Source organism: Heptranchias perlo, unplaced genomic scaffold (genome assembly GCF_035084215.1).
Source record: "Heptranchias perlo isolate sHepPer1 unplaced genomic scaffold, sHepPer1.hap1 HAP1_SCAFFOLD_455, whole genome shotgun sequence".
Taxonomy (NCBI): Eukaryota; Metazoa; Chordata; class Chondrichthyes; order Hexanchiformes; family Hexanchidae; genus Heptranchias; species Heptranchias perlo.
In genome coordinates this window covers 170,562-186,918 of record NW_027139469.1, presented here as the reverse complement: position 1 = coordinate 186,918, position 16,357 = coordinate 170,562, and the positions used below count along the sequence as shown (strand labels likewise).

The 16,357-nt window shown below is 55.9% G+C and overlaps 1 protein-coding gene across 1 annotated transcript; it reads left to right on the top strand.

The window, feature by feature from the left end:
- Positions 1-458: 458 nt before the first annotated feature.
- LOC137313275 (V-type proton ATPase subunit S1-like) lies at positions 459-15,171 on the top strand (the record flags this gene model as incomplete). Its single annotated transcript, XM_067979400.1, has 9 exons — positions 459-786; positions 1,642-1,716; positions 5,082-5,275; positions 6,544-6,584; positions 7,350-7,435; positions 7,929-8,170; positions 11,196-11,246; positions 11,591-11,822; positions 13,117-15,171. Coding segments are annotated over 9 exons (1,459 nt in total), but the record flags the coding sequence as incomplete, so codon positions are not given.
- Between the last annotated feature and the right edge of the window lie 1,186 nt (positions 15,172-16,357).

Genomic DNA, 16,357 nt, shown 5'->3' with positions numbered 1-16,357 from the left:
CGTTGCTGATTCACTTCCCGGACGCAGTGTCTTTCTGTGTGGGGCCCTCACTGACTTTCAGTTCCCACTATTATTGATAACTCGGGACCGAGGCTGCAAAATGTGATTCCAGCAATGGTGAACACGCAGCGTCACAGGCCGGCCTTGACCATACAGATGCCTCCTCTTCCTTCCTCGCCCCCTTAAAACGTACAGCCGGGATAGAAATCTGCCTGGCACCAACGAGGCAGGCAGTGCCCCAACTGTTGGTAACACAATGTGTGTTGGAATGGGAGGCAACAGTGAGGGAGCGAGAGCAGTCTCCCGCTGCGATTCCTACATAATCTTGCATTTATCCAGCGCCTTTTAATGCTGTAAAACGTCCCAAGAACGTAAATCAGACAAAAATTGACACGAGCTGTTAGGACAGGTGACCAAAAGCTTGGTCAAAGAGGTAGGTTTTAAGGAGCGTCTTAGAGGCGGAGAGGTTTAGGGAGGGAATTCCAGAGCTTAGGGCCTAGGCGGCTGAAGGCACGGCTGCCAGTGGTGGAGCGAGGGGGGTGTCCTCTGTTAACATTGCTCTCCAAGTTCTTATCACCGGGCACCTGCCTGGTCTGTGTGGATCAGTGCAGCCCCCAGCACGGTGTACGTCTAACATTCTCTCCTGTGAATGTTCACAGCTCCCTGTGGGGCTCCCACGCTGCTCCAAACGAAGGGCATGTCGTCTCTGGGCCACAGCTCTCCTCCTATTTGAACCCAGCTCTCGGCAAAGGACCCAAGACTGTGCTGTTGTTCCTTCAGGACAAGGTAAGGGGGCTTCCTGGATGCGCTTGCTTGGACCGTGAGGAACTGGCAAAGCCTGTTTTAAACTGATCGTTTTAAACTGATCGACCCCACCTACTCACATCGCTCACTCACATCCACCATCCACAGGGCACAAGTCAGGAGTGTGATGGAATACTCTCCACTTGCCTGGATGAGTGCAGCTCCAACAACACTCAAGAAGCTCGACACCATCCAAGATAAAGCAGCCCGCTTGATTGGCACCCCATCCACCACCCTAAACATTCACTCCCTTCACCACCGGCGCACTGTGGCTGCAGTGTGTACCATCCACAGGATGCACTGCAGCAACTCGCCAAGGCTTCTTCGACAGCACCTCCCAAACCCGCGACCTCTACCACCTAGAAGGACAAGAGCAGCAGGCACATGGGAACAACACCACCTGCACGTTCCCCTCCAAGTCACACACCATCCCGACTTGGAAATATATCGGCCGTTACTTCATCGTCACTGGGTCAAAATCCTGGAACTCCCTTCCTAACAGCACTGTGGGAGAACCGTCACCACACGGACTGCAGCGGTTCAATAAGGCGGCTCACCACCACCTTCTCAAGGGCAATTAGGGATGGGCAATAAATGCCGGCCTCGCCAGCGACGCCCACATCCCACGAATGAATTTAAAAAAAAAAAATAATCCCATCTACCCACCTTCTCCCCATATTCCTCGATGTATCCAATTGCTCCTCGAATCCCTTTTACAATGGCTGCTTCAGTGTCCTTCCCTGGAAGAGGCCCCATCAGCACCATGGAGCAGCTAGGGGAACGGCAATCAACCAATAATCCAGTTTAGCCCTGACCGATTTCTGTCTTTGTTCCTAGCTCAGCGTGGACGATTTTACGGTGTACGGTGGGGCGTACGGGAACAAGCAGGAGAGTGCGTTCCCCAACTTACAGGTAGGCAACCGATACCCCTCGTACCCCATCTCTCCCGAATGTGACCCCCGGGGCCGGGGTAGGGGAGGCGAGACCAGATTGTCCCTCCCTGGTGTCTTGGCTGAGATAGGATTACTCGTTATAGGAGCGGAGCCTGACGATTACTTGGTCTGTCACTGTCTAACACTGGGGTACAGTACTGGTGGGTCCAGGTCTGTCACTGTATAACACTGGGGTACAGTACTGGTGGGTCCAGGTCTCTCACTGTCTAACACTGGGGTACAGTACTGGTGGGTCCAGGTCTGTCACTGTATAACACTGGGGTACAGTACTGGTGGGTCCAGGTCTCTCACTGTCTAACACTGGGGTACAGTACTGGTGGGTCCAGGTCTGTCACTGTATAACACTGGGGTACAGTACTGGGGGGTCCGGGTCTGTCACTGTATAACACTGGGGTACAGTACTGGTGGGTCCAGGTCTGTCACTGTATAACACTGGGGTACAGTACTGGTGGGTCCAGGTCTGTCACTGTATAACACTGGGGTACAGTACTGGTGGGTCCAGGTCTGTCACTGTATAACACTGGGGTACAGTACTGGTGGGTCCAGGTCTGTCACTGTATAACACTGGGGTACAGTACTGGGGGGTCCAGGTCTGTCACTGTATAACACTGGGGTACAGTACTGGTGGGTCCAGGTCTGTCACTGTATAACACTGGGGTACAGTACTGGTGGGTCCAGGTCTGTCACTGTATAACACTGGGGTACAGTACTGGTGGGTCCGGGTCTGTCACTGTATAACACTGGGGTACAGTACTGGGGGGTCCGGGTCTGTCACTGTATAACACTGGGGTACAGTACTGGTGGGTCCGGGTCTGTCACTGTATAACACTGGGGTACAATACTGGTGGGTCCGGGTCTGTCACTGTATAACACTGGGGTACAGTACTGGTGGGTCCGGGTCTGTCACTGTATAACACTGGGGTACAGTACTGGTGGGTCCGGGTCTGTCTCTGTATAACACTGGGGTACAGTACTGGTGGGTCCGGGTCTGTCACTGTATAACACTGGGGTACAGTACTGGTGGGTCCGGGTCTGTCACTGTATAACACTGGGGTACAGTACTGGTGGGTCCGGGTCTGTCTCTGTATAACACTGGGGTACAGTACTGGTGGGTCCAGGTCTGTCTCTGTATAACACTGGGGTACAGTACTGGTGGGTCCGGGTCTCACTGTATAACACTGGGGTACAGTACTGGTGGGTCCAGGTCTGTCACTGTATAACACTGGGGTACAGTACTGGTGGGTCCAGGTCTGTCACTGTATAACACTGGGGTACAGTACTGGGGGGTCCAGGTCTCTCACTGTATAACACTGGGGTACAGTACTGGTGGGTCCGGGTCTCACTGTATAACACTGGGGTACAGTACTGGTGGGTCCAGGTCTGTCTCTGTATAACACTGGGGTACAGTACTGGTGGGTCCAGGTCTGTCACTGTATAACACTGGGGTACAGTACTGGTGGGTCCGGGTCTGTCACTGTATAACACTGGGGTACAGTACTGGGGGGTCCAGGTCTCTCACTGTATAACACTGGGGTACAGTACTGGTGGGTCCGGGTCTGTCACTGTATAACACTGGGGTACAGTACTGGTGGGTCCAGGTCTCTCACTGTATAACACTGGGGTACAGTACTGGTGGGTCCGGGTCTGTCACTGTATAACACTGGGGTACAGTACTGGTGGGTCCGGGTCTGTCACTGTATAACACTGTGGTACAGTACTGGTGGGTCCGGGTCTCTCACTGTATAACACTGGGGTACAGTACTGGGGGGTCCAGGTCTGTCACTGTATAACACTGGGGTACAGTACTGGTGGGTCCAGGTCTCTCACTGTATAACACTGGGGTACAGTACTGGGGGGTCCAGGTCTGTCACTGTATAACACTGGGGTACAGTACTGGTGGGTCCAGGTCTGTCACTGTATAACACTGGGGTACAGTACTGGTGGGTCCGGGTCTGTCTCTGTATAACACTGGGGTACAGTACTGGTGGGTCCGGGTCTGTCACTGTATAACACTGGGGTACAGTACTGGTGGGTCCGGGTCTGTCACTGTATAACACTGGGGTACAGTACTGGTGGGTCCGGGTCTGTCTCTGTATAACACTGGGGTACAGTACTGGTGGGTCCAGGTCTGTCACTGTATAACACTGGGGTACAGTACTGGGGGGTCCAGGTCTCTCACTGTATAACACTGGGGTACAGTACTGGTGGGTCCAGGTCTGTCTCTGTATAACACTGGGGTACAGTACTGGTGGGTCCGGGTCTGTCACTGTATAACACTGGGGTACAGTACTGGGGGGTCCAGGTCTGTCACTGTCTAACACTGGGGTACAGTACTGGGGGGTCCAGGTCTGTCACTGTATAACACTGGGGTACAGTACTGGTGGGTCCGGGTCTGTCACTGTATAACACTGGGGTACAGTACTGGTGGGTCCAGGTCTCTCACTGTATAACACTGGGGTACAGTACTGGTGGGTCCGGGTCTGTCACTGTATAACACTGGGGTACAGTACTGGTGGGTCCGGGTCTGTCACTGTATAACACTGGGGTACAGTACTGGTGGGTCCAGGTCTCTCACTGTATAACACTGGGGTACAGTACTGGGGGGTCCAGGTCTGTCACTGTATAACACTGGGGTACAGTACTGGTGGGTCCAGGTCTCTCACTGTATAACACTGGGGTACAGTACTGGGGGGTCCAGGTCTGTCACTGTATAACACTGGGGTACAGTACTGGGGGGTCCAGGTCTGTCACTGTATAACACTGGGGTACAGTACTGGTGGGTCCGCGTCTCTCACTGTATAACACTGGGGTACAGTACTGGGGGGTCCAGGTCTCTCACTGTATAACACTGGGGTACAGTACTGGGGGGTCCAGGTCTGTCACTGTATAACACTGGGGTACAGTACTGGTGGGTCCAGGTCTGTCACTGTATAACACTGGGGTACAGTACTGGTGGGTCCGGGTCTCACTGTATAACACTGGGGTACAGTACTGGGGGGTCCGGGTCTCACTGTATAACACTGGGGTACAGTACTGGTGGGTCCGGGTCTCACTGTATAACACTGGGGTACAGTACTGGGGGGTCCGGGTCTCACTGTATAACACTGGGGTACAGTACTGGGGGGTCCGGGTCTCACTGTATAACACTGGGGTACAGTACTGGGGGGTCCGGGTCTCACTGTATAACACTGTACTGGTGTTTATGTTGCGTTATTATTAATTCTGATCCTTTACTGCAGTGTTTGATAGCCTCTCTTTATTCTCTCCTCCTGCCCTCTCTCTCCCTCCCTCTTTCCCCCCTCTCCCCCCACTGTGAGTGTGTAGGGTGCCCTGGAAGCCTCGCCCTCGTCGTTGGTACTGCCCTCGGTGGACTGGCACGCTACCAGCTCCCTGCTCTCCTCCCTCCAGGCTCAGACGGGCGGGAGCCCGCTCTACGTGGACCAACTCACCATCCGTGGCCTCCGACTCAACGCCAGCGTCCCCTCGCTGCTGGTGGTCAGACTCCCCTACACTTCCAGGTAACGCCCGATCCCGCCCTGGGCGCATGTTCAGAGGAGGGGGTGCAGCATTCGATCTTGTGGGGGGGTGGGAACACGTCTGGGGTTTGATCCGATGATGTACCTGTCAGCACTGGCTCAGTCGGTCTCCCTCTTCCCCCCCCCTCGGAGTCAGAAGGTCGTGGGTTCGAGCCCCCACTCCAGGGACTCGAGCCCCGTAATCCAGGCCCCGACACTCCCCCCGGTGCCGGAGCTGAGGGAGCGCCGCACTGTCGGAGGGGCCGTCTTTCGAGATGAGACGTTAAACCGAGCCCCCCGTCCCGCCGTCTGCCTTCACGGGCAGGACGTAAAAGATCCCAGGGCCGCTATTTTAAAGAATAGTTCTCCCCAGCGTCCTGAGGCCAATATTTATCCCTCGACCAAAAGCGCTTAAAGAAAAAAATAACAGATTATCTGTTCGTTTATCTCATTGCTGATTGTGGGATCTTGCTGTGCGCAAATTGGCTGCAGCGTTTTCCCCAGGAAAGGGAGGGGAGGAGATCCGGCTCGGAGCTCCCTGGGAAAGAGCGAGTTCGAGTCCGTTATCGTCTGACCCTGAACCCTGAACCCTGCCGTGTTTCCGACTCTCCGTATTTGTCCTTTCGCTGACTTGTCCCGCACTGCGGGCTGGGTCGCTGTCCGCAGGTCGGCTCGTTCGAGGCCGGGCTCGTCTGCCCCGCGTTGGCGTTGCCTCCATCGAGGGTCCCGCTGCCCCTCTTCCAGGGGCCCGTCCGCCCCCCCCGAAGCCACTGGCACTTCCTGGCGAAGCTCGGGTTATTAACCGGCGTGGGGCACCTGGTGTTTGATCAGTGCCAGTCAGCTATCCTTACGGTATCAGGTTCTGACGTCTGACCCGACCCGGGTTAGAGTAGGAAACGGCCTGGTGCGTCTTGATCTCGAGGGGGAGGGAGGGAGGGAGGTGGTGCTGGTGCTCCCGTGCGCCTGCTCCCCTCGTCCTCCTGGGCGGTGGAGGTCGCGGGTCTGGGAGGTGCTGTCGAACGAGCCTTCTCTTTGCGTCCTGGCCCAGCTTTGTGTGAGAGGAGTTCCAGTCAGAGTTGGACTTTCTGGAGAGACTCCTTTAGCAGGAAGGGGAAGCGCGTGTCGTGTTGGACAGAACGACCAGTGTGATCGGCGCAGCCCGAGCGGTGGAGAAGCGAAGGACGAGAGAGGGCGTGTGAGACTGGGGATGGTCAGTAGCGATACGGTTGTGCTGTTCAGAGTATAACCTGTTTGCTTGTGTCCCTCCTCAGCTCCATTTTGATGCCACCGAAAGAAGCTCTCACCGGCAATGGTAAGTTTTGCTGATTTACAGAGAACGCACAGCATGGAAACAGGCCATTCGGCCCATCTGCTCCGTGCTGGTGTTTATGCTCCACACGAGCCTACTCCATATCACCCTATCCTTCTATCCCTTTCTCCCTCATGTGTTTATCGAGCTTCCCCTTAAATCCATCGATTCTATTCCCCTCGACCACTCCATGTGGGAGCGAGTTCCACATTCTCACCGCTCTCTGGGTAAAGAAGTTTCTCCTGAATTCCCCGATTGGATTTATTAGTGACTCTCTTATATCGATGGCCCCCCCTCGTTCTGGTCTCCCCCACAAGTGGAAACATCTTCTCTACGTCCACCCCATAAAAGCCCCTCGTAATCTTAAAGACGTCGACAGAAAAGAGCAGAAGTCGGCCCGTTAACGACAGGGGGGCGTCGAGAGTAAATCCGTCCGGCCCACTGCGGCGTTTTCAGACGGCTGGGAGACAGACAGACAGAGAGAGAGACAGACAGACAGACAGACGAGTTAGCTGGGGTCAGGTGGGGCTCGGGAGGGGGAAATTGCCGTGTTCTTAAGTTCAGATGTTGGTCATGGGCGGGCTTGGGTTGCGATGCCCCCCGTGGTTGAACAGCCAGCCATCCCTGTCCAGGGTCGCGCGTGCAGTGCGGCCGCTTACAGCTAGCGGGGTGGTGGAGGAGGAGGAGGAGGAGGAGGAGGGGTTACCTTGACTGTTTCAGTGCTGGGTGGGGCTCGCATTACCTCCCTGGTTCCGTGCTGCCTTACAGATAACGTCGTCGGGCAAGTGTTGGAGACGCTGAAGTCCGAGGGAGTCCCTTTCACCGCGATACTCACCGCGTCGAGGCCGTCCCGGGTAAGTGTTGGAGCGTTTCCTGGTTCTGATGACGGTCGCTGGGGTTAGCAGACTCCAAACTGGGCCGTCTTTCGGATGAGACGTTAAACCGAGGACCCATCTGCCCTCTCAGTTGGATGTAAAAGATGCCACTAATGGAAGAGCAGCAGGACTGGGAGGGTGGGAGGGGGAGTTCTCCCCGGTGTCCTGGGGCCGATATTTATCCCTCAACCAACACCTAATAACAGATGATCTGGTCGTTTATCTCATCGCTGTTTATGGGATCTTGCTGTGCGCAAATCGCCTGCCGCGTTTCCTACATTACAACAGTGAGCACACTTCAAAAAAAAAAAGTACTTTGTTGGCTGTGAAACGTTTCGGGACGTCCTGAGGTGGTGAAAGGGGGCTGTAATGGGAGTCCTTCCTGTAGAGGTGCTGCCTTCGCCCGGTGTTTGTCGTTGAGCGTCTGTGCCCGGCCCTGGTGTTGCCGATTTTAACTTTTGTCTCTCCGCAGATCGTCCGAGAGGTCTCTGCCGCCGTGCTGCACTCCAGCCGGCAGCTTCTCGCGAAGGAGACGGAGGTGACGTATCCTCCGGTCGTCTTCAACAGCTCTGCGGGCATTCCCTGCATCCTGTTCTGGGCAGCAAAGGTCCAGATCTCAGTGACCGACAAGCTGGTGGACTTGACCAACAGGACGTTTGGCCCGGGGGCTTCTGTCAAAGTCAGCGACTCCACCTGCGCAAACACCACCGCCAAGTACGTGCCTCCCAAAGCGCCCGCTGCTCCCTCCCTCTACGTTCCCGCAGACAGGCGTGCGTCCTTAGACCGTCTGAACTGTGGCTCACTCGGTCTCGCCCTCCCTTCCCGAGGCAGAAGGCCGGGGGGTCGGTGCTGAGGGAGCGCCGCACTGTCGGAGGGTCAGTACTGAGGGAGCGCCGCACTGTCGGAGGGTCAGTACTGAGGGAGCGCCGCACTGTCGGAGGGTCAGTACTGAGGGAGCGCCGCACTGTCGGAGGGGCAGTACTGAGGGAGCGCCGCACTGTCGGAGGGTCGGTACTGAGGGAGCGCCGCACTGTCGGAGGGGCGGTACTGAGGGAGCGCCGCACTGTCGGAGGGTCGGTACTGAGGGAGCGCCGCACTGTCGGAGGGTCGGTACTGAGGGAGCGCCGCACTGTCGGAGGGTCGGTACTGAGGGAGCGCCGCACTGTCGGAGGGTCGGTACTGAGGGAGCGCCGCACTGTCGGAGGGTCAGTACTGAGGGAGCGCCGCACTGTCGGTGGGTCGGTACTGAGGGAGCGCTGCACTGTCGGTGGGTCAGTACTGAGGGAGCGCCGCACTGTCGGAGGGTCAGTACTGAGGGAGCGCCGCACTGTCGGAGGGTCAGTACTGAGGGAGCGCCGCACTGTCGGAGGGTCGGTACTGAGGGAGCGCCGCACTGTCGGAGGGTCAGTACTGAGGGAGCGCCGCACTGTCGGAGGGTCAGTACTGAGGGAGCGCCGCACTGTCGGAGGGTCGGTACTGAGGGAGCGCCGCGCTGTCGGAGGGTCAGTACTGAGGGAGCGCCGCACTGTCGGGGGGTCAGTACTGAGGGAGCGCCGCACTGTCGGAGGGTCAGTACTGAGGGAGCGCCGCACTGTCGGAGGGTCAGTACTGAGGGAGGGCCGCACTGTCGGAGGGTCAGTACTGAGGGAGCGCCGCACTGTCGGAGGGGCGGTACTGAGGGAGCGCCGCACTGTCGGAGGGTCGGTACTGAGGGAGCGCCGCACTGTCGGAGGGTCGGTACTGAGGGAGCGCCGCACTGTCGGGGGGTCAGTACTGAGGGAGCGCCGCACTGTCGGAGGGTCAGTACTGAGGGAGCGCCGCACTGTCGGAGGGTCGGTACTGAGGGAGCGCCGCACTGTGGGAGGGTCAGTGCTGAGGGAGCGCCGCACTGTCGGGGGGTCAGTACTGAGGGAGCGCCGCACTGTCGGAGGGTCGGTACTGAGGGAGCGCCGCACTGTCGGAGGGTCGGTACTGAGGGAGCGCCGCACTGTGGGAGGGTCAGTACTGAGGGAGCGCCGCACTGTCGGAGGGTCGGTACTGAGGGAGCGCCGCACTGTCGGAGGGTCAGTACTGAGGGAGCGCCGCACTGTCGGAGGGTCAGTACTGAGGGAGCGCCGCACTGTCGGAGGGTCAGTACTGAGGGAGCGCCGCACTGTCGGAGGGTCGGTACTGAGGGAGCGCCGCACTGTCGGGGGGTCAGTACTGAGGGAGCGCCGCACTGTCGGGGGGTCGGTGCTGAGGGAGCGCCGCACTGTCGGTGGGTCGGTGCTGAGGGAGCGCCGCACTGTCGGGGGGTCGGTGCTGAGGGAGCGCCGCACTGTCGGGGGGTCGGTGCTGAGGGAGCGCCGCACTGTCGGGGGGTCGGTGCTGAGGGAGCGCCGCACTGTGGGAGGGTCAGTACTGAGGGAGCGCCGCACTGTGGGAGGGTCAGTACTGAGGGAGCGCCGCACTGTCGGAGGGTCGGTACTGAGGGAGCGCCGCACTGTCGGAGGGTCAGTACTGAGGGAGCGCCGCACTGTGGGAGGGTCAGTACTGAGGGAGCGCCGCACTGTGGGAGGGTCGGTACTGAGGGAGCGCCGCACTGTGGGAGGGTCAGTACTGAGGGAGCGCCGCACTGTGGGAGGGTCAGTACTGAGGGAGCGCCGCACTGTGGGAGGGTCGGTACTGAGGGAGCGCCGCACTGTGGGAGGGTCGGTACTGAGGGAGCGCCGCACTGTGGGAGGGTCAGTACTGAGGGAGCGCCGCACTGTGGGAGGGTCGGTACTGAGGGAGCGCTGCACTGTCGGGGGGTCGGTGCTGAGGGAGCGCCGCACTGTCGGAGGGTCGGTACTGAGGGAGCGCCGCACTGTGGGAGGGTCAGTACTGAGGGAGCGCCGCACTGTGGGAGGGTCGGTACTGAGGGAGCGCTGCACTGTCGGGGGGTCGGTGCTGAGGGAGCGCCGCACTGTCGGAGGGGCCGTCTTTGGGATGAGATGTTAAACCGAGGCCCCCCGTCTGCCCTCTCCGGTGGACGTAAAAGATCCCACGGCCACTATTTGAAGAAGAGCAGGGGGGAGTTCTCCCCGGGGTCCTGGGGCCGATATTTATCCCTCAACCAACTTCACTAAAAAAAAACACCAGATGAGGTGGTTACCGCTCTTGTTTGCGGGATCTTGCTGTGTGCAAAACGGCTGGTTGGGAAGGGAGAGAGGCTTTGGTCAGCCAGTGGTGGTGAGGGAGGAGAAGGAGCTGGTGATTTTCCAGAGTGGAACGTCAAATGTTGGACGTACACAGGAGGTGTGTCAGTGTGTGTTAGACTGTCGGCCCTCAATCAGATCCTGTACCTTCTCTCAAACAGTGTCCCCCATAATCAATAACCAATCTGGTTCAGGGGTGTGTGTGGAGCTACAATCGGCCTAAACGCCCCCTGGAATGGGGAGCAGGAGAGAAATCAGCCAGGGCTCCCGCTGTTGCTGATCGCGCTCCAGTGGGGAGTGTGGGCGCGGTCGGGTGTGACCGCGATGCCTCCTGCAGTCGAATTGCCGCTCCCCCCCCCCCCCCCAAAAAAAAACCAGGCTCGTGTGTAAGAAACGCCTGTCTGGCGAGGGACGCAGAGGCGGCCAACGCCTGCGGAACCTGCACCCCAGCCAGGAACCCTGGGCCTTCGGAGTGGAGGGGGTCGGGGGCACGCTGAAGGCTCTACTAATGGATTTTCTCTCTTGTATCTCTCTTTCCCCCCACCCCCCACCCCCTTTTTCAGCCTGGTTCTGGACTACGGCAACGTGGAGGGTTCGGGTTTCGTAAAGATCACGTAAGTGTCTCGTGCGGAGGTGTGTGAGTGGGGGGGGCCGGTGGAATCTCGGACCCTGGGGGGGGGTGGGGTGGGCACGGTGGGTACTATTTCCCTCCCCCTCTATTTTAACCAGTGGCTCTGACACTCCCGTGGGTACAGGGCTGGGTGACCACCTACTCCCTCGGCCAGGTAACCCGAGGAGGGAGGGTGCGCTGTCCGCACTGGGAGCCAGCTAACTCGGCCCTCACCTTGCCGCCGCCCCGGGGTTGCGGGGGACAGATTCGCCTTTTTAAATGGATTCACCGAAGCCTCGTCTTTCAACCCGACTCCGCTCTTTAAAGGGATTTTTTTTTGCCCCCCAGATTTAAAATGTCCAACCAGCTGTACAAGGTATCTGCCAAACAGTGGTTCACCCTGGACCAGGTGGAGATCAGTGCCGACAGGGCGGAGGCCGTGTTCAATGTCACCCAGATTTACGCCCCCGCCATTTACTCGTACCACTGCAAGTACGTCTCCAACAGGCCTCAGTCCAGCGCCATCCTGCAGTCGTCCAGCAACATCGACAGATGGAAAGTTTTCTTCGAGGATTTTCAGGTACGGCATCAGCACTTGGCCCCTCCCCTCGGCCGGCTTCCGGCCTGTAACTCACTCCCGGGTATCTGTTATTCTATATATAAACCCCCCCGAACCCCTCGGCCGGCTTCCAGCCTGTAACTCACTCCCGGGTATCTGTTATTCTATATATAAACCCCCCCGAACCCCTCGATTAGATTCCAGTCTGTAACTCACTCCCGGGTATTGTTATTCTATATATAAACCCCCCGAACCCCTCGATTAGATTCCAGTCTGTAACTCACTCCCGGGTATCTGTTACTCTATATATAAACCCCCCGAACCCCTCGATTCGATTCCAGTCTGTAACTCACTCCCGGGTATCTGTTATTCTATATATAAACCCCCCCCGAACCCCTCGATTAGATTCCAGTCTGTAACTCACTCCCGGGTATCTGTTATTCTATATATATAAACCCCCCCCGAACCCCTCGATTAGATTCCAGCCTGTAACTCACTCCCGGGTATCTGTTATTCTATATATAAACCCCCCCCGAACCCCTCGATTAGATTCCAGTCTGTAACTCACTCCCGGGTATCTGTTATTCTATATATAAACCCCCCCCGAACCCCTCGATTAGATTCCAGCCTGTAACTCACTCCCGGGTATCTGTTATTCTATGTATAAACCCCCCGAACCCCTCGATTAGATTCCAGCCTGTAACTCACTCCCGGGTATCTGTTATTCTATGTATAAACCCCCCGAACCCCTCGATTAGATTCCAGCCTGTAACTCACTCCCGGGTATCTGTTATTCTATGTATAAACCCCCCGAACCCCTCGATTAGATTCCAGTCTGTAACTCACTCCCGGGTATCTGTTATTCTATATACAAACCCCCCGAACCCCTCGATTAGATTCCAGTCTGTAACTCACTCCCGGGTATCTGTTGTTCTATATATAAACCCCCCGAACCCCTCGATTAGATTCCAGCCTGTAACTCACTCCCGGGTATCTGTTATTCTATATATAAACCCCCCGAACCCCTCGATTAGATTCCAGTCTGTAACTCACTCCCGGGTATCTGTTATTCTATATATAAACCCCCCGAACCCCTCGATTAGATTCCAGCCTGTAACTCACTCCTGGGAATAAGTGATGATCTTGCCTGGAGGAATACCGTGCTGTGATTTCGATGAACCTCCTGACTCGGGGAGTGCTACTAACTGAGCCAAGCTGACAGAGTGGGACGATGCAAGTCGTCGGATGAGATTTGAGTTACTGGCAATGTTATGAGCTGCTCTTTCTCTTTTCCCCCCTCTCCATCTCCGTACAGATCCAAGGCTTCGGTCTGAAAGGTGTGGGATTCGAATACGCCAGTGACTGTGCTGGATTCTTCACCCCTGCCATCTGGATGGGCCTCCTCACCACCCTCCTCATGGTCTTCATCCTCACCTACGGACTCCACATGATCACCAGCCTCAAGACCATGGACCATTTCGACGACCCCAAGGGTCCCACCATCTCCGTGCCGCAGACCGAATGAGGTCTTCCGTCCCCGGACCCTCGTCGAAGACTCTTTCCCTCTTCCCCCCCCCCCCCCCCCCACCACGAGTCCTCTGCTTGACGTGATGTGTGTCGATGTGTTTAACTTAACTGTCGATTTGATCTCGAGCGTTCCCCATTGAAGGGGCTCGGAGCCTCGTCCGTTTTCCCCCTCCCACCGTGTATATACCACCCCGCCCGCTTGCCTTCGATCCTGCTCCCTATTCCCGTCTTGAAAGCAGTTCTGCAGATCGATTTGCGCTTTGTATAAAGTCACTGTCCCAAGAGTGGATTAATTGTAAAAAAAAAATCTTTTTTTTTGTGCATCAGCCGACGGGTCAGACTGTGTGTAAACAATGTGAGGGTTTGTTCAAACTGATCAGTACCAGTGAGGGAGATGAGGCTGCTGCAATGGGGTTAAGAATGCCCTGGGTCCCTGACGGCCAAGTCCTGCGACTCCTTCTGTGGGACAGGTCAGCACTCGGAGGGGCCGAGAGTTTAAAACACTCGCCCTTTCATTGAGGTCAAAGGGGCTGATCCAGGCCAGATCTCAATCGGTGACTCGACCCCTCCAACCCCACCCACCCCCCCCCCCCCGAATCCTGCTCCATCTCGACCCGGTGAGCTCGGGAAAGCAGTGTCGTCTGTCGGCTAGGCCTCCGGTCGTTCCCACGTAGCCTCGAACGACCCGGATCGAGACCCTTTCAAGCTCCGAGTCGACCCGTTAGCCTGCGTGGACAGGGCTGTCGGGGTCGCAGGCTGAACGACAGCCGTGTGGAGAGCATGCAAGCAATACCTCGTGAGAAGTAGATGGGTTACAGGCTCAGGTGCACCGAGATTCTTGCTCTGGCACTGTGCCCGCAGAAACTTTTTTTGAAAGCTATCGCGTGGTTCTGCACAGGAAGCTTTGCTGTAGCTGCCCAAACGATTCAGTCCACTGTTTTCCTGCGCTCCCTCACAGACTCTCCGGCTGAGATAGTTTGTAGGGACAGGCCATTCAGCCCCTCGAGCCTGTTCTGCTGTTATTAGATGGTGGCTGATTGTAAAGTGCTCTGGTTGAGTGCTGATGGCTGTTCCAGTTTTGTTTTGTTATTGCCGCCGGCCCCCTTGAGGTACATTCCCTTCGATCCCCACACCCACCGCAGTCTGTTTCGTGCTTGTGTCTTTTTTTTAAAAAAGGAAAGTCTCTGCATTTATAACGGGGTGCGCGGTGAGTTACATTTGCAGGATTCCTCGTGACCGGAACAGACAGGAAAACCAAAAGTTGAAGGGAAATGGTTGCTTTGTCTCAGTGGGAGTCCAAGCCTGGTCTCCCCTCCTCCCTCTCACCCCCGGGGCGGGTAAGGCAAACGAGCCAAACCTGAAAATGGGCTCATCCCGGATCCAGTCCGTGTTTCCTTCTCGAATTCTCGCGACCGTTTTGACGCCAGTGCGTTCTGTGCGCTCTCCTCCCCCGCCTGGCCTATTGTACGTCTGTGCGCCCGAACGCACAACTGTTAGAAAATTTAATTCTATTGAAGTGTTGTATTATTTAACGGATGTGTATATTTTGTTTACAATGTGAGTGTTTGTTTAAAAAGACAAACCTGTAACCCTTTCCTGCCTGGCCGTTAGTGTGTTGTATAAATCCTGAGTTAATGGTCTGAGGCACTATAGCCCAATCCGACACAGTCTGACCCAGGGTGTGGGGCGTTGCCCACACTGTTTTAAGTGGTGTGGGAACAAAGCTCCACTCCTGCAGCCACCAATAATTTGTTTATTGTGTTTAAAGCTGTGAAAGGGTTTCTGTGTATTGGCATTTGTTGTAAAACTCAATTTGGATCAGTTTAAAAAAAATGTGAATCAGTCTGGTGTGTTGTTGGGTTTTATTTAATATCTGTTGTTCGTGCTCAACAAAAGTTAGTACTGGGCCATGGAACACTTTCCAATTTAGGCAGCCTGTCCCATTGAGCAAGGGTTAGATACAGAGTAAAGCTCCCTCTACACTGTCCCGTCAAACACTCCCAGGGCAGGTACAGGGTTAGATACAGAGTAAAGCTCCCTCTACACTGTCCCATCAAACACTCCCAGGGCAGGTACAGGGTTAGATACAGAGTAAAGCTCCCTCTACACTGTCCCATCAAACACTCCCAGGGCAGGTACAGGGTTAGATACAGAGTAAAGCTCCCTCTCCACTGTCCCGTCAAACACTCCCAGGGACAGGTACAGGGTTAGATACAGAGTAAAGTTATAACCATTATACGCCCCACTACTTTCAACGTCCCCTCCAGTCGTCTTGTGACTCTCGCCCTGTAAATGAGTCCATGTGTCACTTGGCAAAATGACCACAAAAGCTACCAGCCTGCTATTAAAACCCAACTGGTTCAATAATGTCCTTTGCGGAAGGGAATGTGACTCCTTCCCCCATCTCTTTTCACCTCCTCACCAATCTGCCCTACATGTGACTCCAGGCCACAACACATGACTGAATCTTAATGCTATCTGGCCAACTTGGAACTGTTCGCTGCATCCATTCGACTGGGTTAAAATCAGGGACACTGCTCCTGCATATATGATCTAACACTCTGAAGTATTGGCTTCCTATGTAACATACCATGCATTACTGGGTTATATAATCACCTGTGTATGTTACCACACCCAAAATCACTCGTTACAATATTCCACCCTCTTAATGCCATGTGATGCTCGAAAGAAATGAACTCCCATTTCTCCAACCCCTTTCACCACTTCAGGACGTCCCAAAGCGTTTCACAGCCAATGAAGTACTTTTTTTTTTGAAGTGTGGTCACTGTTGTAATGTAGGAAACGCAGCAGCCAATTTGCGCACAGCAAGATCCCACAAACAGCATTGTGATAAATGACCAGATCTTCTGGTTTCTTTAGGTGTTGGTTGAGGGATAAATATTGGCCCCAGGGCATCGGGGAGAACCCCCACCCCTGCTCTTCCAATAGTGGCCATGGGATCTTTCACATCCTTCTGATGGTTTAACGTCTCGTCCGAAAGACGGCACCTCTGACAGTGCAGTACTCCC